This window comes from Rhineura floridana, chromosome 1, assembly GCF_030035675.1.
Source record: "Rhineura floridana isolate rRhiFlo1 chromosome 1, rRhiFlo1.hap2, whole genome shotgun sequence".
NCBI classification, from domain to species: Eukaryota; Metazoa; Chordata; class Lepidosauria; order Squamata; family Rhineuridae; genus Rhineura; species Rhineura floridana.
This window is the reverse complement of record NC_084480.1, coordinates 16,355,809-16,381,165: the sequence shown is the minus strand read 5'-3', so window position 1 is coordinate 16,381,165 and position 25,357 is coordinate 16,355,809. Positions and strand designations below refer to the sequence as shown.

General features: G+C 44.8%; 1 protein-coding gene across 2 annotated transcripts in view; it reads right to left on the bottom strand.

Annotated features, from left to right (window-relative positions):
- The window catches only part of ME2 (malic enzyme 2), a 58,761-nt gene extending 36,557 nt beyond the window's left edge, over nt 1-22,204 (bottom strand). Inside the window, exons 1-3 of one of the 2 annotated variants that reach the window (XM_061614529.1) lie at nt 22,060-22,204; nt 21,883-21,952; nt 2,462-2,583 (exon numbers count right to left, since the gene is read on the bottom strand). In XM_061614529.1, the coding sequence (XP_061470513.1) occupies nt 2,462-2,583; nt 21,883-21,892 (132 nt within the window). In that variant the 5' untranslated portion in view covers nt 21,893-21,952; nt 22,060-22,204. The remainder of the gene's footprint in view (nt 1-2,461; nt 2,584-21,882; nt 21,953-22,059) is intronic. The other variant, XM_061614537.1, reaches the window with a different exon arrangement.
- Nucleotides 22,205-25,357: the final 3,153 nt, after the last annotated feature.

Sequence of the window (25,357 nt, the reverse complement as noted above, 5' to 3'; positions counted from 1 at the left end):
GGGACACCAGCCTCCCCGGTAGCACAGCCAGGAATCTCTGGGGATTGGCAGTGGACTCCCCACTGCAGCATGGGCCTTGATAGGCGCCTGGTGATGCTAACCCCTGACGCCGGTCCTGCATTAAGTTGTAAACTGAAGTTTAGCCAGCAATATAATACTTAGTGTTACTAGTGAAGAGCAAGGGTGGGCAACCTCAGTCCCAGAGGCCAATTGCAGCCCTCCAGACTTTCCCTAGCCACATCTCCTCTTCTCAGGCCGTGCCCCTCAAGCCCTGCTCCACACCCTCCCCTGGTGGTTTTGTCTGGCTGGAATGTGTCCTTGACCTGTGAATGCCTCTTGCTGCCTGGATGTTGTGCGAGTGTATAGGAACCTCTTTATTTTTGCATGGCAAGAACGCAGCCTACTGTGCAGACGTAAGAATTGCATCCATTCCTCAGCCCACTTTTGCCTCTGACCCCGCCCATCGCTGGCACATTGCTCTCAGAAGGTCCCCTGCAAGGGAATGTGGCCCTTCCTGGTTTACAAGCTTTTGCACAAGCTTTTGCAATGTTGCGTCCACAGAATGATACACAAAGCAAACAAGATCTTTGTGGGTGCAGAACAGCAAAAAGCTATCCCACTACCGACTGCGTATCGCTCACAGGACAGGCAAGATTTTAAGTTGCAGAAAAGTGTGTCACACTTTTCTTGCCATGCCCACACTGATAGAACATCATTTTGTTGAGCATAAAAAGGTGGATGAAAAACGCACTCCACTCAAATAGATCAAGCAACCTTCAAATATCTTACTGTAATACAATCTCCTTGGGGCTACCCTTGCTGACTCTTCATAAGGTGTTGTTAGGTGATATGTCATGGAGAGCATTATCTTAGAAGAGGCATTCCCTGATGTAGGAGAGAAAAGGAGGATGCCTCTCAAATTTCTCAGTTAATAGGGCCTTTAGTTTCTTCAACTTTAATCTGCCAAGGAGGGTAGATTAAAACTTTAGCCTCCATGAAGGATACTGTGTTTCTGAAAGAAAGTGGGGATCACTTGCACTAATCTCAGATCTTATCTCTGCTCTGTTTCTTCAGAGATTTAAACAGCATTCAGAGGCCCACCTTGTTCAGAATAATAAATTTCAAGATGGCCAATTTAAGGCTTATCCAGACACTCAGCGAACAAGCATTTTAAGAAATAATCAATATTGAAATATTATTGAAAGGGGCAGGGATTTTTTCCCCTGGAAGGGGGGGAGCATTTGTCACTTTTGTTACCAGTCTCTCAGCATCCTCAACTGCCCCCTTTGACATCTATCTGCCCAGACTTTTGTTTAGCATTCTTAATCCTCTTATGACTCTCAGCTTCAATTTTAAAAAAAGTGCCTGATAGAACAGTAAACCTGACAATGACCTTGGGGTTCCACCACAATTATCTTTTTATCACAGAGAATTGCTTCTTATTTTCGCTGTCAACAGAATCTTCACTTGGGGAGGGAGGTGGCATGCTTCAGAGAGCCAGACTTAGCCTGAGACTTCCAGTTCCTGAACCCTGGAAGTCTTCTAGGAAACAAGTCCTGTGTTTGACTTGCTGACAGCACCCACCCCTGGCCTTCTTGTCATGTTCCATCCACCAGTCAGGAACTTTGCAGTTGACAAGAAGTAGCCAGTAGACCCACAGTATGTGGTGAATGTTGTCAAGAAAAAGCCCTGCTTTAAGAGTTATTTACATTCAAGAAAGGTGATTTCCCCCCCCTTCTTAACAAGTACTAATCTCAAACACAATGTAAAAAAATGTCAGTACCTCTTCTCCAATTAAATCGCATCCTCTACCCTTTCTTTCAAGCTGCATTCAGCTTCTTTTTTTCTCAGTTCTCTATGTGCCCTTCCTTCAGCATCATTGTTTCTGGATTCCATTGTCCTCTAGTTTAACTATTCCCTGGAATTTTCCTCCCAGTCCTCTGTCTGCTCTGTGCAAAGTTTTAATCCCAGACAAATTGACAGTGTCCCCTTATGGAAGGTGGACTGCAAACCACTTTGTTTCGTGATCAGCCAGGCATTCCATGACACTACACCACCTCAGCCAATCAGAGGCTTCACCACCAGAAGCACAACACTGTGTACTCATATTGCAAAAGGAGGATTTGCTGTAATCTCTACAACGTCCCACTTCCAATCAAGCTAATAAAGATGCGCAAGACTCAATGTGGTCATTCTGCCTTTGCTCAATGTAAGGCTTCAATCTCATCTACAGTTCAATCTGAAGCATGTCTTCTTGGATGTTCTATTGAATTTAGTGGGCCTTACTTCTTAAGTAAGCGGGGTAAGGATTGCTGCCTTAGTCTTTTTTCCTTTTTTGGCATTTCTTCAAGTCTGAACATGAGAAGCTCCTGTTCTTGCAGCAGTTTTCAAGCCCATGTTAAAGTCCACAGCACAGTTACTAATTCAACATCAGGGGTGCAATATATTTCATTCAACTAACCTTATTTGTTCTGGGGTTCAGCATCAAGAGCTTGCCTTTTTCTTTTGTATGTACTCTGCGGCAGGCCAACACACAGGGAGCAGAAGCTATTCTTAATCGGGAGAACATTCTGTATAGTTTGCCTTGAGAAAGAAAACAGTGCATTACACGCTACCAAGAGGACAGCCTTGTTTCATGCTGACAACATGCAGAGACACAAACAGATCCTTTTTGGACAGTTAAGATTTTCTCATTCTAGCCAAATAATACATACAGCCTTTCAAAATCAACAACTCTGCCTAGCAGCAAAGAATGAACAGAGATTATCCAAAAGAAGAAGAAAAAGCAACATTGGTGCTATTACTTTACTCCTGTGCTACGTACACATCATGCATTTAAAGTACACTTTCCCTCAAAGAATCCTGGGAGCTGTAGTTTTTTAAGGGTGCTGGGAAGTATAACTCTGTAGAAGGTAAACTATATTTCCCAGGATTCTTTTGGGGAAATCAGGTGCTTCAAACGTGCTTCAAATATATGATGTGCATGCAGCCCTGACGGTGTTTGACTGTATATATAAAGGTGCAATAGGGTCCTCAAATGCCATCACCTGGTCAGCAGCAAAGATAGCAAATTTAATTCTGTCAGCTTCAAAGAAAGCCTCTGCTTTGCTCCCTGAAGAACACAATTTCTACAAACGCTGTTGCCAACTCAGAAAGGCAGAGTAAAAAAAATTTTTTACAGCAGCACACGGCTGCCTCTTGCACTGGGGGCAACATCAGCATCATGGCTTGGAAACAAAGGGTTCCTGCAATCATACACAGACCCTCCTCCCCCCCGCTGTTCCCCTGTAAAACCTCCTCACCCTGCTGCAGAAAAGGAACACACGTACCTGTTCCTACGGAGCAGAAAGCAAGGAAATCAAGCTTTACTGAGTCTTGATTATGCAAATCAGTGTTTCGCAGAGCGAGCATCTGTTTTGCATTCAGAAGGGCTGACATTTAATCCCTGGTATCCACAGGTACAGCTAAGAGAAAACCTTGTCTGAAATCCTGATGAGCCACTGCCAATCAATATAGATAATACTCAGCCAGATGGGCTAATAGTCTCACTCAGTATAAGGCAGCTTGTTCCTACGTACTTATGATCAAGACCAGGCAAAATTGGAGGATCTCTGCACTGCATAAAGGAGTATGTTTGAAGAGCACAAAGGTACAATGATTTGTCAAGACCAGGACCAGCAGCACTGCCTGGCATCCTTGGGCATCTGCGAGGGCCCAAGTGGCCAAGTCAGGCCCATGGCTTACCCTGGCCCTGAACCTCATGTAGGGGGGCAGCTGAGTCAGCGACACTATACTAAGTGCTCCAGTGCTTTGTGCAAAACTTAAAATGGGCCCAATGTAGGAAAGGGTCCTTGCCACAGGCCATCAAACAGACTCTAGGCTGGTTTAGACACCCATTTAGCTGAAAATTTTCTGAACATGGTGAAGGAGTGGGCACCTCCACCACCAGCCCCACAAATGGGGAAGGGCCGTAGCTCAGTAGTGGAGCATCTGCTTTGAATGCACAAGGTCCCAGGTTCAATCCTTGACATCTCCAGGTAAGGCTGGGAATGTCCCCCCTCTGCAACCCTGGAGAGCTGCTGCTAACCAGTGTTGACGATACGGAGCTAGATGGACCAATGGTCCAACTCAGTATAAGGCAGCTTCCTTATACTGGTATATGGCCCTATACACAGGGCTGAACATGTGGGCCCAGTTGTGAGTTTTATCAAATGAGTGCCACTATGAAGCCCTACTCCATGGACAGTCAACGTCACACCCTCCAGATGTCATCGGACTCTAACTCCCATCATTTCTGATTATTATGCTGCCTGGGGCTGATCGGAGCTGGAATCCAAAAACAGTTTGCAGGTGATACAAAATTGGGAGAGATAGCTAATACCCTGGAGGACAGAAACAAAATTCAAAGTGATCTTGATAGGCTGGTGCATTGGGCTGAAAACAGAATGAAATTTAACCGGGATAAGTGCAAAGTTCTACACCTAGGAAAAGGAAACCAAATGCACAGTTGTAAGATGAGGAATACTTGGCTCAGCAATACTACATGCGAGAAGGATCTTGGAATTGTTGTTGATCACAAGCTGAATATGAACCAACATGTGGCTGCAAAAAAGGTAAATGGTATTTTAGGCTCCATTAACAGAAGTATTGTTTCCAAATTGTGTGAAGTACTAGTTCCCCTCTATTGAGTACTCATCTTGAGTACTGCATCCAGTTCTGGACACCACACTTTAAGAAGGATGCAGACAAACTGGAACAGAGTTCAGAGGACAGCAACAAGGATGATCAGGGAACGGGAAACAAAGCCTTACGAGGAAGAATTGAAAGAACTGGCAGTGTTTAGCCTTGAGAAGAAAAGACTGTGGGGAGATATGATACCATTGTTGAAGTACTTGAAAGGCTGTCACACAGAGGAGGGCTGGGATCTCTTCTCAATCATCCCAGGACATGGAATAATGGGCTCAAGTTACAGGAAAACAGATTTCGGCTGAACATCAGGAAAAATTTCCTAATTGTTAGAGCAATACGACAATGGAAGCAATGACATAGGGAGGTGGTGGGCTCTCCAGCACTGGAGGCATTCAGGAGGCAGCTGGACAGCCACCTTTCGGGTATGCTTTAAGGTGGATTTCTGCATTGAGCATGGGGTTGGACACAATGGCCTTATAGTGCCTACGAATGTAGAGTCTTTTAATGGTGGGGAGACTTCTACTATTCTGTGATTCTAATATCTGGGGGGCACCATGATTGGCTACCTCTGCCCAACTCCTTGTAGTCACTGCATGATCTTTGGCTGAACGTGTGGATGAGAACTGGCCCAGAACAGATCCATCGCTTAGGGAGCCTGACCATGGGAAAGGGTCTCTTACTGTATGCACAGGAGAGAAAGGCAAGTCCCTCCTGCTCCTGAGGCCACTGACATATGCAGTGCACTTGAAGGAAAGGAGGGATCAGCCTCTCATTATGTGCTGGCATTTGAAGACACATGAAAGCCCCAAAAGAGATTCCTGCTTGAGTATCTACGCAGCCTGGTACAACGCTCTCCTCTTCACCACACTGAAGAACATTATACAGTGGAGGCTGGCCCATCAGGGCGAATGGGGCACGCCCCACCAGCCTCAGCCTGCCCTCAGCCTCCTGCCTTCTTACTCACAACCAGTCCAGGGGGTGGCACTCCCTGCCAGCTTCCTCCTTCTTAGTCTCAAGATTAAGGACATAAGAAAAGCCAGCTGGATCAGGCCAATGACCCATCCCAGCAACCTCACAATGACCAATCTGATGCCTACGGGAAGCTCAAAAGCAGGCCCTGAGCGCAACACTACTCTCTTCAGTTGCGATTCCCAGTAGCTGGCATTCAGGGACATTGTGCTGCCTCCGCAGGGTTTAGAATTGTATAGAGAGAGACTCCTTCTGTTGTGCTAAATAAGGCATTTATTAGGTTAGAGCACTGATTCTCAAACAGGGCGCCCAGGCACACTGGTGCGCCATAATAGGGGGCTAGGTGTGCCTCAAATATTATGAAAGTATATTTTAAAAGAGCCAGTGTGGTGTAGTGGTTAAGGTGTTGGACTACGACCTGGGAGACCAGGGTTCGAATCCCCACACAGCCATGAAGCTCACTGGTGACCCTGGGCCAGTCACTGCCTCTCAGCCTCAGAGGAAGGCAATGGTAAACCCCCTCTGAATACCGCTTACCATGAAAACCCTATTCATAGGGTCACCCTAAGTCGGAATCGACTTGAAGGTAGTCCCCAGCAGCAGCAGCATATTTTAAAAATGAGAAGAAACCCATTTGTATAGGGTAAGCAATAGTTTTCTATAGTTTAAGTTATTTTTATTCACAGTTTAAAATATATTAATATATTTTCAATTTTGTACACAGAGTGCATCAGAAATCTTTTATATGTTTTACAGTGCCCCACGAACCAAAAATTTTGAGAACCACTGGGTTAGAGTTATGGAACTCTAGAGGTCTGTCTCTATGCTCCCTTAACCTCACAGTAACTTCCTGTCAGGTGACATCACCCCTCACTTTAATTGACTAGTTAGTTTTCCTCCAAAACCTGCCTCAGTTGTTTCTGTCATCAGCGAAGCAAGCAGCAGGCCTAGTAGCCCCAGAGGACAACACTCCTTTTTTACCTCTCTCTCTCTCTCTCTCTCTCTCTCTCTCTCACAAGATATTTCTCTGCCAGAATTGCCTCTTCCAGAAGCTGTCTCTCTCAGAAGGTAACTCTCCTCCATTGAATCTACCTCTTCAACAATCCTACAATATCCTACCTGCTATCAACCTTCTTCATCACCACCGCCATCCTCAGTTCCCATCCCCACAGACTGTATGCTTTCTTTGAAGTTTCTGTATACCTTTGTGTTTTCTGGTTTAATAAAATAGTTCTGATTAAAAGAGAGAGATTGAGTTGACTGTCTGGCAAAGTGGGTTTCAGAACCACGGGCTCAGAGCAGACATACTGCCTCTAACAGCGGAGGTAGAATCTAGTCATTACGGCTGGTAGTACCGATAACCTTATCCAGCATGGATTTGTCTAATCCTCTTTCAAACCCATCCATAGTTGGTGGCTGTCATGAGCCCACCCTTCACCAGAGATTATCCCTCCTGACACCCCACGCATGGTTCAGGAAATCTCCACCCAGCAGGACGCTTGCCTCAACCTGGGTCAGATAGCTCTCTGCACAACAGGCTTCAGCCCTTCCACCTTTTGTCCCACCCAAAAGATGACCACTGGTGTGCCCTCTTAGCACAACAGGCTGTAGGTACAGGAACTGGATAGGACCCTGATATGGCAGCACACGTGACTGGGCAGGCATGCAGGAATTTAAACAAACAAAATAACTTTATTAAAATGCAAGATGTTAAACAGAATCTTGATACATAGTCCCTTCTTCCCTACCTGTCCTACCCCTAACTAATATGTAATCCACCCTTTTCCACCCAGCTCACTCCAACAACACAACCTCCCTCCTTCCACTCCAAATCCCAGCTAACAAAACTTACTGTCAAAACCAATTGCCTTTTTATTCAAACCTCCCTTAGAATTCTCACTCGCACCCCCCCTCCCACCTGGCAGTCTTACATCACTCATACTCCCAGGCATTCCATTAACTCCTTCACACCCACAACACATTTAATATCAGGTTCCAACCAATGGTTTCATCACAGTGGCCATCACTATTTCTTGTGAGAGCAAATTCCATACTTTATTTCCTGTGTGAAGTACTTCCTTTTGTCTGTCCTGAATCTTTCAACATTCAGCTTCATTGGATGCCTCCGAGTTCTAGTACTACGAGAGGAGAAAAGTCTTTCTCTGGCCACTTTCTCTATGCCATGCTTAATTTTAGACACCCCTGTGCAACTCAGCGAGGAGGAGGATGGGGACAAAAGTAGAATCAGTTGGCTCTGTCTGTCGTTGGCTCTTGCGTCATCTACTGTTGGGCTCTCTACCTTCCACCCTACCTGTCTCAATGGGCACCAGCCACCAATGGAGAAGAGTAGGCCTGTTCTCTCACTTCATGAGGGCATTCAATGACGGCCAGAAGTGGCAAGAGCCTCTTTTGGCTCTTCTGACCTTCTCCAATGCCTAGCACAGAAAAAAAAATATGCCCTCCTCCCTATGAATCCTCTGGAGCTTAGGGAAGAGGGGTTTAATTCACTCTCTTTGCACTGTGCTGCGCAGGCACTGACAAGCAGCAACCATCTCTTTTGCTGCTTCAAAGTCCAGCACAGTACTGGCAGTAACATTTGTTTTGCCAATTGGGAGCAAACTATACTTCATTTATAAGCAGATTTGTTTGAAATTGTGGCAGGGCCGATGAATGTTGAATCTTTTAATGGGGGTGGGAAGACTTCTTTGATGTGTCACGTCAGGAATGGTCAAATCTTAGCCAGTCAACCAATTTTGAATGACCCTGGCTACCAGCCATTATTTATGGTTTCCTCAATTCCTTTCCTCCCCCAAGACCTCTGGAAACATGCAGAGAAGACTATTGGGGGGGGGGAATCAGACCAGGGCTGTGGAGTCGGAGGCAATTTTGGGTGGAGTTGGAGTCGGTAGAAATGTACTGACTCCGACTTCAAAATAAAATAAATGTTTTAATATTAATATTAATTTATTAATATTAATACATTAATATACATTTGCCATTTATGAAGGAGTCAGAGTCGGAGTCAGACAGTACAAAAATTAATATACATTTGCCATTTATGAAGGAGTCAGAGTCGGACAGTAGAAAAATAGAGGAGTCGGAGTCGAAGGTTTGACATACCAACTCCACAGCCCTGAATCAGACTATGGCTTTGTCTGACACCTGCGCCAAGTCTCCAGAGGCTGGTTGCTACCAAGGCCAGTCAAAATGTGTGGGCCCCTGCCACTGAGATTACATTACTAGCCAGGTTTTCCTTTGCAAGCTAGCTTTTGTGCTTCACCTATTTTGAAATTTATTTTTTACAATGTCTTGGAGAGGACGTCAGCAAACAACCACCACCCCAGGACTGGATCAGTCACTGCACCTGCTCTCCACCAATTTGCAACCTGTTTCTTCCTCTTGACTAGCAAAAGAGCATGAAAATGCATCACAGAGCAGCAATAGTAATAGGGTGTTATTTCCCAGCAATAACTTGTTATTGTCTAAGCCTTTGGAACATCCCCCAGTCTCAATACCCTCCTGTAACTAAACTAGAGTGCATGTAATTGATATAATCACATATGCATACCCTATTTACCCCTTCCCTCCTTTCTCTTTTGTTTCTCTCTGGGTATATTGTAGATTGTAAGCCCTTTGGGGCAGGGACTTTTGTGAACCATCATTTATACAGATGGCACTATATAAATAATGGCAGTAACATTTGTTTTGCAAACATGGGAGCAACCTGTACTACATTTATAAGCGGATTTGTTTGAAGATGAGGCATGGCCTATGAATGTTGAATCTTTTAATGGGGGGAAGACTTCTTTGATGTGTCACATCAGGGATGGTCAAATCGTATTTCATGGGCCATATTTGGGCCCCAGAGGAATGTTAACTAGCCTTCAATGGCAATATCTAATGTTATTCTACAGTATATTAAATGTTTTCAGTAAACACACACACACACAGATTGAGTGAGATGCACAGATTTATGAGCCAAACTATGTGAAACGTAAATGAAACGAAATGAAATTCTGGTGGCAGGCTAATTCTGAATAGCACAGTGTTCCGTAGTGCAGGTTATTAACTAACTTGCAGAAGAAACAATCAACGTCTAGGACTGACATTACATTAATCAATTATAAACCAGTGAGTTGGGGCAGTGGTTATAAAGTACTGCTTCAAAATCAGATTCTGGTCCTTATTATACAAGGAGAGGATATTGCTATAAAGTGGTTTTTCCATCGGTTGCCAGCAATTTAAAGACCTCTGAATGTCCTTTGGAAAGTTTCGACAACAACACAGGAAATTATTGTGCCTGTCTTTTTATTTTTAGGCCACCTTGCATTCCATCTGTTGCAGCTGCCCACTTCAACAAGCCAGTGAGGGGCAACTTTGCTTTCTAAATCACAAATTTGAACTGCATTTGCAAACTGTTGCTCCATATGCACTTTTAAGTCAAATTGAAGGCAGAAAATAGTTTTCGTTTGCATCACAGTAGTTCAGAGGGGCTCACGGCCAAGTTTATTCATTTACAGCTTAGCAACGGGAACTTTGTTGGTATTAGAAACACAAGCTGGTTTTCGCAGAGCAATTCCAAACTAAACTAGGCGTCTGGGGACAAAACTCAGCTGGCCTGCTGGAATTAAGTGGTTCAGGAAGAATTAATGAGCAATTGTATGGGGTCTATGACACAAAACAGTATCATATCCATTTTATAAAAGAGATGTCATTGATAGATAGACAATTCAAACAGGAGAACTTGATACAGGCTTAAGTCTTTTAGGATATTAAATGATAAAAGATTTTTGAGTTTATTTACTGCTTGGCTTTTAATAGAATTAACGGGTTAAAGTTATTCACGGCAGCATCTCAGTACTGAAGCTGTGGATCAGCCTGAGTTCTTCAATAAAACCCTCTGGAAGAGGTTTCCCTGGATACAGGCTGAAAAACAACCCTGGAGAGATTCCTCAGTTGCTATGGGGTTACACCCACATCCTCGTATCACCCAAGGAGTTGGAATGCAAGGCAAACAATGCTGATCTTTAGATCCCAATTTGCCAGCAACTATCAATATAGTCTGCTTTGCATTACTGACCAAGAGAAAACTAAACACTCTCAAATATATTTAGCTATGATATAAAGCCAACAGAAGGTACTCTTCCAGACAAATTAATTTACCTATCTCCAGTTAATGAACAACTGGCGGAACAGGATTGCTCTCTCATTCCATGAAGAAGGAACATACGAAATGTGATCCAAGAGGCATCTGGCCACAGTATAATCTAATTAGCCATTATTATTCTCTTCCGAACTCAGTCTTTGAAGTCACAATTTAAAATAAATGCTGTTTAAACAATAATGAAGTTGGACTTTTTACTCGTCCTTCAAATTAATTTTTTTCCCCACAAAGAGAACAAATACATGCATTGTACTACTAATTTTATTTTTACTATGGATAAGAAAATTTGAATTTGTTCCATCACTTTAAACCATGTGGCAAGCAGGAGTTAGCAGTGGGGGGGGGGAGAGGGCACAAGCCCTTGTCCTGCTCATCTAGGGGCCGCTGCTATTCAGCACAGATGACCATGTGAATATTAATTTGCATGGTTGATTAAAGTGTACTGAATACAGACTACTATAAAGCTTGACCAAGTAAGGATGACTTGCAGTGGCTTCAGCCTTAGATGTAATCAATAAGGTTTCCCCAAAGAGGGACAGCTTCCCTGCAAGAGGAATCTCCAGCAAAAGGTGGGGGGATGTTGAATACACACACTAGCTACTTGCAGTGTACAACTACAGTTCAGAGGAGAAAATCAGAAGGCTGTGACCTTGGCCATGCACAAGAAACACAGAAAGTTTGCTGGGGGGAAACCATCATTTCAAGGGTAAAAAAGTTGTGAATGAATCTTCTCCAGCTTTTTTTCTCCTTTTTTAAGGCTAAGTGCAATAATGGAGATCCCTTTATGTAGGAGGGGGATGAGGTGCTTGGACAGAAGAAAGTTAACCGCCCAGTTGTTTTTCAGATCCAAATTGCTCCTCCCAGTGTGGTACCTGCACATTTGACCTGCAGCACACTAAAAGGAAAATGAAGAAATATATTGCAGCTGGAGGGAGGATTTACCTGGGGAAACAGCACAGGGGAAAAGAGTTAAGCCCATCTCCAGTGCTATGACCTCATTTACCCTTTTAAAAAGAAGTGGGAAATTAGGTCACTAACTTCCCAACATCTTGTCCACTTGCATTCCAAGTGCTAAGACGCTGTTTGGACATGACTGGAATGGAGAGAACGGCATCTACAATTAGTGTTTTCATGTGGGTTTTTCAAAAAGTTGCCCACTAACTTTGGTTTGCCAAGTACCAACCGTGATGCTGGCATTCTCTGGATGTCAAGGACAGAAGTGGGTAGGGCGCAGGAGAGGTGCACCCATCACAGACATAACTAGTTACAGTCCTGATTTGAGAAATATCTGAGGACCTGGAAGTAACATGTGGTTATTAAGACACAGGTCCTTCTTATTCCTTCAGTATTTGGAGGAGAGTTTCATCAAAGCGTAGCCTCCTTCCCACTGGGTGACTGCATGGCAAGGAACAGCACTGACACTTGTATGAGAAAGAAAGTAGCATTTGAAAACCCTCTACAGCCCCACATTATTATGGCAAGCCCCCTGCCTCTAATGAAAATGTATGGAATTCACCTTTCTCTCCACCCACCAAAAATGATGGCATCCTTTGATTACCCTTTTCACTCCAGCCCACCCCCTGAAGTCACACATGCAAAAAAACTCCATGCTGGGCAAATACTTTAGCCCAGCACAAATTGACATTAGAAGATAAGGAAAATGGGATTGCACAGCATAGCCTATATTTCCTCTGGAAGTTCAACTACCTACTTTTGCTGTAGCAGTGAGAACTATTTAGTTGCAGGAGCCCACCTAGGGCAAGCGGGGACACCCTCCAGCCACAGTCTGATTTTGTGCGGCCTCCAGAGCTATCTGTCTCACATTCCTTTAAGAATGTAAGAAGAGCCTGATGGATCAGGCCAATGGCCCATTTAGTCCAACGCTCTGTTCACACATCGGCCAACTAGATGCCTCTAGGAAGTCCACAAACAGGACCTGAGCACACCACCACCCTCCCCTCTGACTCCCAGTGGCTGATAATCAGAAGCATACTACCTCTGATGGTGGCAGGAGAATACTGTTGCCGTGGCTAGTAGCCATCGATAGCCACCTTCTCTAGGAATTTGCCTAATCCTCTTTTAACGACATGCAAGTTTGTGGCCATCTTCGCTACCTCTAGCGGCAAATTCCATCGTCTAATTATGCACAGTCCTTTCTTTCGTCTGTCCTGAATCTTCCAACATTCAGTTTCATTGCATGTCCAGGAGTTCTAATATTTTGAGAGAGGGAGAAAACCTTCTCTCGATCCCCTTTTCCCACACCATGCATATTTCTATACAGCTCTGTTATGTCTTTACTTACACAACTTTTCTCTCAACTGAAAAGCCCCAAATGTTGTAAACTTTCCTTTCCTTTTCTTATATCCCTACTGAAAAACTTACGAAAGAGAGAGTGAGCTCAAAGTGGAAAGAAAGGGGGGGAGGGAGGGAGGGAGAGAGAGGGGGAGAGAGACTATAACTATTACACACATTACTAGCTGCATAACCATGGCTTCACCCATCACTAGCTCTGCCAGTATGCAGCCCCCCCAACAGATTACTCTTTTAAAAATATATATATTGAGCTTGGGCACACGATAAAGGAATATGAAAGTCATAAAATATAATGCAGTGGTTATTGCTCAGCCTAACTTTTCTGTTTCTTTCCACAGTGTTCCAATGATACAGCAGAGAGTTCCACAGATACTGCCTCAGTGCACTCAAATATTCAGTCACTTCGATATTAAGAGTTCCACAAGCTTGCATATCTTGCTGGTGTGCCTCGGGCCTCTATGCCTTCATTTCTATATATAACAACCCAACAGATTATTCTTAAGGGAAGGGCCATAACTCAGAGGTAGAGCATCTGCAGTCCCAGGTTAAATCTCCAGGTAGGACGGGAGATACCCTGGTCTGAAATTCTAGAGAGTCACTGCCAGTCAGTGCAGACCAAGAGTAAGGAACTAGATCCAAACATTAGGGTGGATCCTTACCTTTTCCCTCCCCCGTCACCACCTGTGGCAGGTGGGTGGGGCTGTTAGTCTGATCTTCTTATGTATACAACTCCCATCATCCCTGACCATTGGTCATCCTGGCTGGGGTTGATCAGAGCTGGGAATCCAACTGCATCTGGGGGACCACAGATTCCCCATCCCTGCTCTCTCACCGCCCCTTCTTTTAAAAAAAAATGTAGAACTGTCAGTGGTAAGCCACCCTGAGCATTAAGGACTGGATAGGAGATAAATAAGAGGGCTGTGCCAAATCAAGCCTGTTGTCGTTATGTGCCTTCAAGTCAACTACAACTTATGAATCACTGACCTCCAAGAGCATGTTCCTATTGTTTGCGTCGCACAACTCTGACTCTCCTTTCGCATCTGTGCGCATCAGCCTCTGGGCTTCCTTTCGGCTTTGACCCAGCTGCGTCATTAGTCACAGCTCTACTCATACTTGTCCTTTGTTCTTCCCCAGTAGCTCATTGAGTGCCTTCTGACCTGGGGGTCTCATCTTCCAGCACTATCTCGTGATGCATTTTGGATACTCTGTTCATAGGGTTTTCGTGGTAAGAGGTATTCAGAGGTGGTTTATCATTGCCTTCCTCTGAGTCTGGATGCATCTTAGTCTGGTTCCTCAGCTTTGACCATTCCGCCTTGGGTGCCCCTGCTAGCAGTCGAGCCTCTTGGTCTAGACTCCTGACGGCATTGCTCTCAGCTTCTTCAACACTCTCAAACCCCCTCACCACGTTAAGGTGTGCATCCTAGAGGGAAAAATCAAGCCTATTCGGGGGGATTTGGGCCTCAGCTGCGTTGGGATGAGACAGCCACGGATCGCTGCAGATTGGGTCGGATGGCCCAGACTGATCAGGGACTATGAAGGGGCAGGACACCAGACAGGAAGAAGTAGAAGGCATCAGGCAGGAAAACCTGGGAAAAGCCCAAGACCTACCCACTGCGTCTTCCCACAAGAAGGTCAGCCCACTACCCCACCCCACAAGGATTGAGGCCTCCGCTGAACAGCTGCTAGCAAGCAGCACCCTACAGAAGTGATCCCTTGCCCTCAGTCTGGGGGGAGACGCAACATCGCATTTTCCTGCCCTCCTCTGAGCCATATATTTAATTAAGGGTTTTTTTGTTTAATTACATTAGCACAGTGGGGAGGAGAGCCTGGCTGGGAGTCCAGAGTCTGTGAGTTTAAATCCCCACTTGTGTCTCCTGGGTGTCAAGGGCCAGCTAAAGATCACCCGACAGTGAGTGGCTCAGTGGTTACGTGCCCTGCCACCTGTGCAACCGTGGGCAAGCTGCGTAGTCCCAAGGAGCCCAGTTGCCCCCCAGCTGGCAGTTGCAGACAAGGAAGGGGCTGGCTTGTGCAACTGTGGCAAGCTGAGCAGGCCCTAGCCAGCTGTGGAGGAGGACTAGGCTCAGAGGGAGGCAATGGTAAACCCCCTCTGAATACCTCTTACCATGAAATCCCTATTCATAGGGTAGCCATAAGTCGGGTTCCACTTGAAGGCAGTCCATTTCCATTTCCAATGCCACCCTTCATCTTGAAACAGGGCTCCCCTCGATAGAGGCTCGTATATGGATGCTCAAGATTAAGTACTGGCTCAAACTGCTGTTTTTACCTGTAGGATTGGCCCCTCTTGTATTGTCAGACGTATTTCAGTCAAGATGGAAGAAAACCCTAATTAAGCAACTTTTGAGTTTAGGATTTTCTCCCACTGCTATCCTCTCACTAGGCCTCCCCAAAGCGAAGTTGGTAATCCTCCAACAAATTCTAGACGTAGAACTTCAAAACCATCTTTCTCGATTAGTGTCCAACTCTGGCCTCTGGCCTAGCACTGGGCCCTTTGTTCCCCCGTATTAACTGACTTCCCTCCCTATTCCTAGGCTTAGAAAAGCTTTCACACTGGCCAAGTTCAATGTATTACCATCAGCTCTTCTAGATGGTAGATATCAAAAAATTCCCTATGCTTAGCATCTATGCCCCTGTGATGCGTGTGTAGTAGAATCTGTGGGCGATGTTTTATTGGACTGTGCTTTCTACCATGATCTTCGACTTTCACTTATTACCCCGATCATGCAAAAAATTCCGGGCAAGGACGCTGCATTTTATGTCAGGTATCTTTTATCTGACCAAATTTCTCAGGTCACAAGGTTATGAGATTCTGTGCTGCAGCTATTACAAACCAAAGAGCACGGTTAACCCAACAGCCAATATAGACATGAGAATTGGGTCCCTATTTAGAGTCTGTTTTATCATGGAAAACGTGTCCTGTGTTAATATCTTAATTTTTGATTTCGTGTATTTTATGCTGTTCTCCGACCATAATAAATCTATTTATCTATTTCCACCTCCGAACATCCGGGACTGGTTCTGAGGCAAGGCAGGGGGTCCCCTGGGTGGGTTGGCTTCATGCCCCCCCCTGATGGAGCCACAGAGTGGGTTGTGGGAGCAGAACCCTAATAAATACATATAAAAGCACCAACTGGCTCTAATGTGTCACTCATATGCGGGAGATCTCTCACCCCAACCCACCCATTTCTTCCTTCAAAAACATTGTTTTCTTTCAATCAGACCAGAGGTATAAGTCTCTCTCACACACACACATCCTGGTTGTACTGTCCATCTTAACTCCACACAACCAATAATTGTTGACATCTAGATTAGACTGCATCTCCTTGAGCCCTGCTGGTTTCTGAGGGAAAACCTCTTATCAGAGGGGCAGCTAGCCAATTCAAACTAACTGTTAGCACTATACAAAGGCACTTATCTAGAACAAACGTTTTCCGTCAGTGGGACCCTGTGTCTGTTATACTACAGTAGCTGCATCATCTCGGAACGTACATTCCTGGTGAATTTCAAATGTTATTCAAAAATAACTAAAGCTGGGCTTACACCAAATGTGGGGAAAGTGAGCACAGCAATAATGTAACTCAGCCTTTCCAAGCTTTGGGTCCCCAGACGCTGCTGGACCACAATTATTATTATTAATTACATTTATACCCCGCCTTTCTTTTCATGATAGAAACCCAAGGCGGCTTACATATGGTTCCCAGGCGGTCTCCCATCCAGGCACTGACCAGACCTGACCCTGCTTAGCTTCAACAGGGAGCTGGCTCATGTGCCTTCAGACCATAGCCTGGGACCTTCACATTGTTCTTGACCACTGGCCATGCTGGCTGGGGCAGATGGGAGTTGCAGTCCAACACCCAAAGGCTGGGAAAGGCTGATGTAAGTTTTATCCTTGTACATTAGGCTAGTTTCTACACAAGCTCACACACCCTTCTCTATCCTCCACCAAGACAAACATGAGGCATTATCAGAGTTCAAGGACATATACTGCAGCCAATCAGACATTTGGGGTATGCAGCAGGGCCAGTGTGGGGTGTGTGGCCTGCGGAGAATCCTGAGGGCCAGACAGAGAGGTCTGGAGGGCCAGATTTGGCCCCCTGAGGTTCCCTATCCCTGTCTTATAATAATCACTGCTGATATACTAGGGGCCTGAAATGAAATGGCCTGCCTTCAAGTCGATTCTGACTTATGGCAACCCTATGAATAGGGTTTTCATGGTAAGCGGTATTCAGAGGGGGTTTACCATGGCCTTCCTCTGAGGCCGAGAGGCAGTGACTGGCCCAAGGTCACTCTGAGCTTCATGGCTGTGTGGGGATTCGAACTCTGGTCTCCCAGGTCATAGTCCAACACTCTAACCACTACACCACAGTGGCTCCCAGCAATAGGGGAATTTAAAGTCTGTGACATTCAGATCACAAGCAGTTTGTCCCTGGCATGGAACGAGTGGTCCCACACAGGTGGACCTGTTGTGATATGTGAGCCCCTTTAAACAGGCTGTAAAAACTTATTTACTCACCGCTGCTTACTCATGATTGGGCTGCTGTATTTCTGGTGTTGTTTAACTTCTAACTCTTATTGCAATGTTATTTTTTCTGGGCAGAGTGTTGTTCTAATATTATTCCTGGTTACAGTTATCTATCAATTTTATCAATATTGTATTTCGCTGGTTTTTAATTTGTTATGGATTATATACTGTGATATATTGTTGGAGGCTGCCTTGGGAGGGTATGACCCTAAAAGGCGGCTTATAAATAATACTCTGCAAACTAAAAATGGAAGACATGTGGGCAAAGCAAGGGGGTGAGTTTTTCAGCCTCTCCCTGCATACCTCAACATGTTCCTACACTTGCTGCTTCTTTTGTTGCAAGAGAATCTTTGCATTTACAAACAGAAAATGTTGAGGACAGACAACACACACCAAAGACTCTTGCATAGTGCAGCTCTAATGGTTATTCTTGCTACACTGGGCTACTTTTCAGGTACTTAATAAAGAGACAAAAGGGAAGGCACTGGCTGCTGTGCATATGTTTCTTACACTCCTTCACCGCAGTATACAATCTTACAAGGCTGGCAAAAAATAAAAAAGGCAGGCTTAAACAACTTGCGACCCACCACGTCCAACAGCCACATACTGGCCTGGTCCATAACTCGAAACCATGGTTAATGTTAACCATAGTTAATAAACCATGGTTAAAGGTGAGGCATCTAGCTGATGATTACTTAAACCTTGGTTTACTATGTCACAGAATAATTAAAAGCACGAGAGAGAGCAGCTAAGCGTTGAGAATAGAGAGGTGAAATGGAAATGGACTGCCTTCAAGTCGATTCCAACTTATAGTGACCCTATGAATAGGGTTTTCATGGTAAGCGGTATTCAGAGGTGGTTTACCATTGCCTTCCTCTGAGGCTGAGAGGCAGTGACTGGCCCAAGGTCACCCAGTGAGCTTCATGGCTGTGTGGGGATTCAAACCCTGGTCTCCCATGTCGTAGTCCAACACCTTACCCACTACACCACACTGGCTCTCATAGAGATGTGAAGGCCCCCCAAAAAACAGGAAAAAATTGGGAGGAGGAAACCCATTTCCCAGGGGGTTTTTTTCTTTTCATTTTTTGCCCATTTTTCTGGGGGGATGGAAAAATTGGGGGAGGAAACAGGTTTTTCCCTATTTTTCCAGATTTTTTCCCCAACCTTTACATCTCTACTTGAGACCAGTTTGAATTTTTTTGCACACTTCACTCATGGCTCTGTACTTTTGTGGCAGTAGGGGCTCCTTAACCATCTGGATTTGCACATAAATTATAGTTAACGCTAATTAAAGTTTATAAACCAAATACAAATCTTGGTTAGCATGTGTTAACATATTAATAAATCAGAGTTAAGCTGCTGGGCTCACACATAATGCTAAGCCACGGTTTAATAAACTATGATTTAGCATTATGTACTGACCAGACCATTGTGGTCTGACAGGTATTCATGAACATTATTGTTTTTGAGGTCTCAAGCTGGGCATAAAAACAGATCCTTTATGAAGCCCCCATGAGTCGAGACATATGGGTGGTGAGCTCCAATCAAGTTTGGCGGCACACAAGGGCTTGCAGTAAGATTGACAGATCCAAACCCACAATACAGAATTGGTAGCAGAAGCCAAAGCACTCTACATGCAAAGAAGCATACATGGCAGATGGCTCCAGAAAGTAAGCCAAACAACATATTTTAAGGAACAGATTGGACACTATTGAAAATACCAGATTCACCAGCCTATCTGATGTAGAGAGGAAATTCCTTCTTGGTCACAGTAGCAAAGTACATGCTTTGCACGCAAGAAATTCTAGATTCAATCCCTAGTATCTCCAGTTAAAAATATCACATAGATGACATGAAAGACCTCTCTCTGAGATTCTGGGGAGCTCTCCTGTTCAGAGTAGGCTGGGCTGAGGAATCTGTAGCCCTCCAGATGTTGCTGGACTACAACTCCCATTACCCCTGACCACTAGGCATGCTGGCTAAGGCTGATGGGGGATAGAAGTCCAACAACACCTTTCCAGCCTCTGATTTGGAATCCTATGCCCGGGAGGCTGGCTCTGCTAGCCAGATGAATCTTTGTTAATCAAATAGAGGGGCCAGGTAGTTAATGGGCCTGTTTAATTGCCCCGGCAACTGGTGAAAGGGGCTAGGAAGATCCTTTTGTCATTTTCTCTCTCGCTATGAACCTACCCGTTCACTTCGTTCAGAATCTAAGGCCCTCCTCCGGGTACCAGCTCATCGGGAAGCCCGGAGGGTGGTTACTAGATCTAGGGCCTTTTCTGTGGTGGCCCCTGAGTTGTGGAACAGCCTCCCCGAAGAAGTACGCCTGGCGCCTACACTTCTATCTTTCCGGCGCCAGGTAAAGACCTTTTTATGCTCCCAGGCATTTTAATCTTTTAATTTTCTTAATCTTTCTACTTTTAACATGTATCCTTCTTAATTTGTGTTGTATTTCGTTTTTGTTGTGCTTTCTGTTGTTTGTTTGTACATGTTTTTGTGATTTTTTACTATGATATTTTGTATTTTATCTTGTTTGTTCACCGCCCTGAGAGCTATTCTGCTAAGGGCGGTATATAAATTGAAATAATAAATAAATAAATAAACATGGAGAAGGCCACAGGCTCACCATCCCTGGAGTGGCCACACTGTGTTAGATGGTCAAATAATATGGAAATAAGGCAGCTTCCTGCGTTGTATATCTCTCCAAATAAAGCATCTGGTTAGATTTTGAACAGAAAGCAAAACTCATCCCAGTTTTACTGGAGCACAAGCGTACAGCAGCCAAAATTCAGTCTTTATTTACAGCAATTAGAGGTGGAATGGAGAACAATATTCCAGTGAGCCACAAGCAAAGAAAAAACTCATGAAATAACAAAGTCATGTTACTATTTTTACAGAAGTAGATAAGCTAATGAGGGCTATTTCATTATTATTCTGGTCCCACTATGGCTCATTAGGGCTGAACTTCTCTCTCTCTCTCTCTCCCTCTCTCTCTCTTTTGCAAGTACTAAGTGATGTCTTGGCTCTACAAATGTTGAAGTTACTGCAAAAGAAAATCCATTATCAGCAGAGTCAAAATGTTGGCTTCCAAGTTTGAAACTTTCACTTCCTGGCTTTTATGGCTGAGAAAACAGGCTCACTTTCAGGCCAAGAGCTGGCACACAAAATGGCTAGCTCTAAAGGCTGAACATGCAGCAATTAAGATGTCTAGTTTTAAAATTCAACTATCATCAGTTTTACCTAAAGGTTGAACTACTCTTTACTTTTGTGAAGCAATGTTCATTAACTTCCTCACACATCTCTAACTCTTTATTGACAAGACTTAATAGAGTGAAGTTGTTTGCAAATATACTTTGACCTGTCTAAATAATACACACACTTCATTTCTAGCAACATGTTTCCCTCAAAATAAAAAATTATTGACTGTCTGAAGCATATCTTGTGATGCTTAGGAATTGTACCAGATTCTAGCAAGCAGCTTGCAAGAATGCAAACTGTCCCCCAGTCATCATTTGCAGACAAGATGCAGTAATGGCCACCAGCTTGGACGGCTTTAAAAGAAGATTAGACAAATTCATGGAGGACAGGGCTATCAATGGCTACTAGCCGTGATGGCTGTGCTCTGCCACCCTAGTCAGAGGCAGCATGCTTCTGAAAACCAGTTGCCGGAAGCCTCAGGAGGGGAGAGTGTTCTTGCACTCGGGTCCTGCTTGTGGGCTTCCCCCAGGCATCTGGTTGGCCACTGTGAGAACAGGATGCTGGACTAGATGGGCCACTGGCCTGATCCAGCAGGCTCTTCTTACGTTCTTATGACAGAGTTGTGTGAAAAATTAATCCATACAGATCTGAGCAGGAGGGAGAATCATCCCCCCCCCGAGATCTGATCTAATTTAAGGACCAATTATTTTTTCCTTAAAGCCAGGGGAAGATCATCATTCCACAGCATGGATGCTTAACTGTTTACCTAAAGACACAAAATCCCATCAGCATCCTACATCACTGTACAGATGGCCTACAGAGAAGCAATCACAGTATTTACAAAGGAAGTTTCATACAATCAAAATGCCATTTAAACAGGCTACATGTATCCAGTGGCTATTACTATGACACAGAAGTAGTAGTACCAGCCCGGGTTGTAGTTTAATTATAAGTTTGCCCACAACCTAAAATAAACAACCTGAAAATTGGGGGAAGGGGACAGACAGACCTTCCTTCATTACTGCCCTCGTTGCAACATCTGCAAGAATCTAGATGACAGGCCCTGGGAGGGTCTGATACTGAAATAGAAGACAACCAGGAAGATAATAAAAATTAATCTGGTACAGTTATAAATATAGTGCACGTAGTACACATTGTAATTTTAATAAAAGTGGGAAATAATTACCAGGCAAGAAGCTCCCGGCACCTTCTGGTCTTTGTTGTACCGCTATGCTAATGTGATGGTATTCCACCGCGTAACCACCTTTCAATTCCCCAACCCTCCTCGCCCCTTCAGGCCCCAGGAGTGAATGAAGCGCGAAAGGCGGAGGCAGAGAGGGACGCCCCAAGAGGCGGGACTTTTCATTCCGAGTGACAAGATTGACCAATGAAAGGCGCAGAGAAGCAAACAACCGATAGCAGCCTCCAGCCAATGGTGCGTCGCCGCTGTCGCCGTGGAGAGCCGCTGGCGGAGGGAGGGGGAAAGGTATTTGAATATGCTAATTGGGTGGCCGGAGCAGTCAATCGACGCGAACTCGTGCAAAGGATGCGCGTCTTTGAAGGGACCACTGCACGATGTCGAAGAAAGCGTGTGATGGGGAGATTGTGGAGGATTTGGGCTGAAATGAAAGGATGGCCGCAGACACGCTCGCTACCCGGCCGTTTTCTTGTCTCTCTACCCTATCCGAGGTTGGTGGATGCAGCTTGGCCCGCCGGGGCTGGTTTAAAGGGAAAGTGTTACACGAGCAAGTACAAATTCACACGACCATGTGGCCGGCACGTGAAATTTCTCCGTGCATTTCCCACCTCTTGCAGACAAACTGATTTTTATTTTTATTTTGGCCCATCTTTCCTTTCAGGAGCTCAAGGTGATGTACACGCACAACAACCGTGTGCGGTAGGTTAGGCTGAGAGGCAGTAGCCAAAGGCCACGCAGTGTGAGCTCTATGGCTGAGAGTGGGAGTTTGAACCCTGGTTTCCTGGCTCCTAGTTTGACACTTTTAACTACTGCACTACACCTCACTCCCACTATTGTTTTTCCACTGACTTTAGATGTGGAACATCTGTTTTCTCTATTATCTTTTTGGCGTGTGTGTTAAAGACTTTTCTTTTTCAACAAACTTCTAAGTGAAGATATTTAGGTTATCATACTTTGGACACATCATGAGAAGACATGATTCACTAGAAAAGACAATGCTGGGAAAAACAGAAGGGAGTAGAAAAAGAGTAAGGCCAAACAAGAGATGGATTGATTCCATAAAGGAAGCCCCAGACTTGAACTTACAAGATCTGAACAGGGCAGTTCACGACAGATGCTCTTGGAGGTCACTGATTCATAGGGTCGCCATAAGTCATAATCAACCTGAAGGCACATAACAAGAACAAAAATATTGTTGCACGCCACCTTAGTGTCCGAGAGGTGGGAGATCTCTAGGGATCCCTGCACTTACCGCAGGTTTGGATTCCTTGGAAAGAAGGTCAGCGGAGACTGTGGTGTCTTTTAATTAGCATATTCAAATACCTTTCCCCCTCCCTCCGCCAGCAGCTCTCCACAGCGACAGCGGCGAAGCACCATTGGCTGGAGGCTGCTATCGGTTGTTTGCTTCTCTGCGCCTTTCATTGGTCAATCTTGTCACTCGGAATGAAAAGTCCCGCCTCTTGGGACTCATCCAACCAGCGGAGCAGGTTTCTCAGCTGCAGAGCTCACCTCCAGGTGCAGGGTTCAAATTCAGAGGCTGGAAGGGGACTCCTAGAAATCATCTATCTCAACCCCCAAACCCATAACAATATCTAGGAGCCTAGGAAGGTGCTTACACTGAGTCAGAGACCCTTGGTCCATCAAGCTCAGTACTGCCTGCACTGACTGGCAGTCGCTCTCCAGGGTTTCAGGCAGGGAGTCTCCCCTAGTCCTACCTGGAGATTGCAAGGGATTGAAACTAGGACCTTCTGTGTGCAAGGCAGATGCTCTACCACGGCCCATTCTTGTATTTGTATTGGATTTGAAATAGTATAATAGTTTTAATTGTTCTTATATATGCCATTGTTTTTATGTAGTCAATTGTTTTAACAGTTTTTTGTGTATGCCGTTGCTTTATATGTGTTGTAATTGTATTGTGAAATCACGTTGAGATGCTTCATAGGAAGCGATTCATAAATGGAGTATATAAACAAATAATCTAAATCCATCTGAGGTCATGTTACAGAATGTTGTGATACTGGGGCAGCCATTTTCCTTGTTAGGCAGATTTCTGGTTTGTAGTCCAGGATGAGTTGTTGATATTCCCTCAGTGTGGTGTAATGGGAAGATCCAGATAATGGCTTAAAATATGCATATAATGTGCTGAAATCATTTACACATGCTTAGATTTGCTTAAGAATTACTGAAAGTGTGTATAAAATCTGCTGTAGGTGTAAGAGCCAAATGGTAAAACAGGAGTAGTTTGAAACTGCCCCATTTTTCCTCCTTCTGCTGACTAACGTTGTAATCTTCCCGAGAAACAACTGGAACAGATAAAGCATTACTTTCAGCATTACTTTCTCATGAAGTTGAGTATGGTACAAGATAACAGGTCTGGGCAGACAGCCAGTGTGCCATGTGAACTGTCAATATGGAGGAAATCCTTATATGGTGAAGATAAGCTGACTAATTTATTTATTTTATTTATTTATTAAACTTATATTCCGCCCCATAGCCGAAGCTCTCTGGGCGGTTCACAAGACTAACATCAAAATACAATAAACACATATTAACAATTTAAAACACATTAAAAAGTTTAAATTTTTTTAAGAATTAAACAATTCCAACACATACTAAAAACATATTAAAATGCCTGGGCGAAGAGGAAAGTTTTAACCTGGCGCCGGAAGGATAGTAGTGTTGGCGCCAGGCGTATCTCCTCAGGGAGATTGTTCCATAAGTCGGGGGCCACCACTGAAAAAGCCCTTTTCCTTGTTGCCACCCTCCAAGCTTCCCTATGAGTAGGCGCTCGGAGGAGGGTCTTTGATGTTGAGCGTAGTGTACGGGTAGGTTCATACCGGGGGAGGCGTTCCATCAGGTATTTTGGTCCTGTGCCGTGTAGGGCTTTGTAGGTTAAAACCAGCACTTTGAACCGAGCCCGGAAATATAGGCAGCCAATGCAAGTGGACCAGAATCGGTGTTATATGTTCGGACCGTCTGGTCCCCGTTAACAATCTGGCCGCTGCATTCTGCACGAGCTGCAGTTTCCGGACCGACTTCAAAGGCAGCCCCACGTAGAGCGCATTGCAGTAATCTAGTTTACAGGTTACCAGGGCATGCGCTACTGAAGCGAGGCTCTCTCTGTCCAGATAGGGGCGTAGCTGGGCCACCAGCCGAAGTTGGTAAAAAGCACTCCGTGCCACCGAGGCTACCTGAGCCTCAAGTGATAGGGATGGTTCTAAAAGGACTCCCAAGCTATGGACCTGCTCTTTCAGGGGGGGTGCAACCCCATCCAGAACAGGTCGAA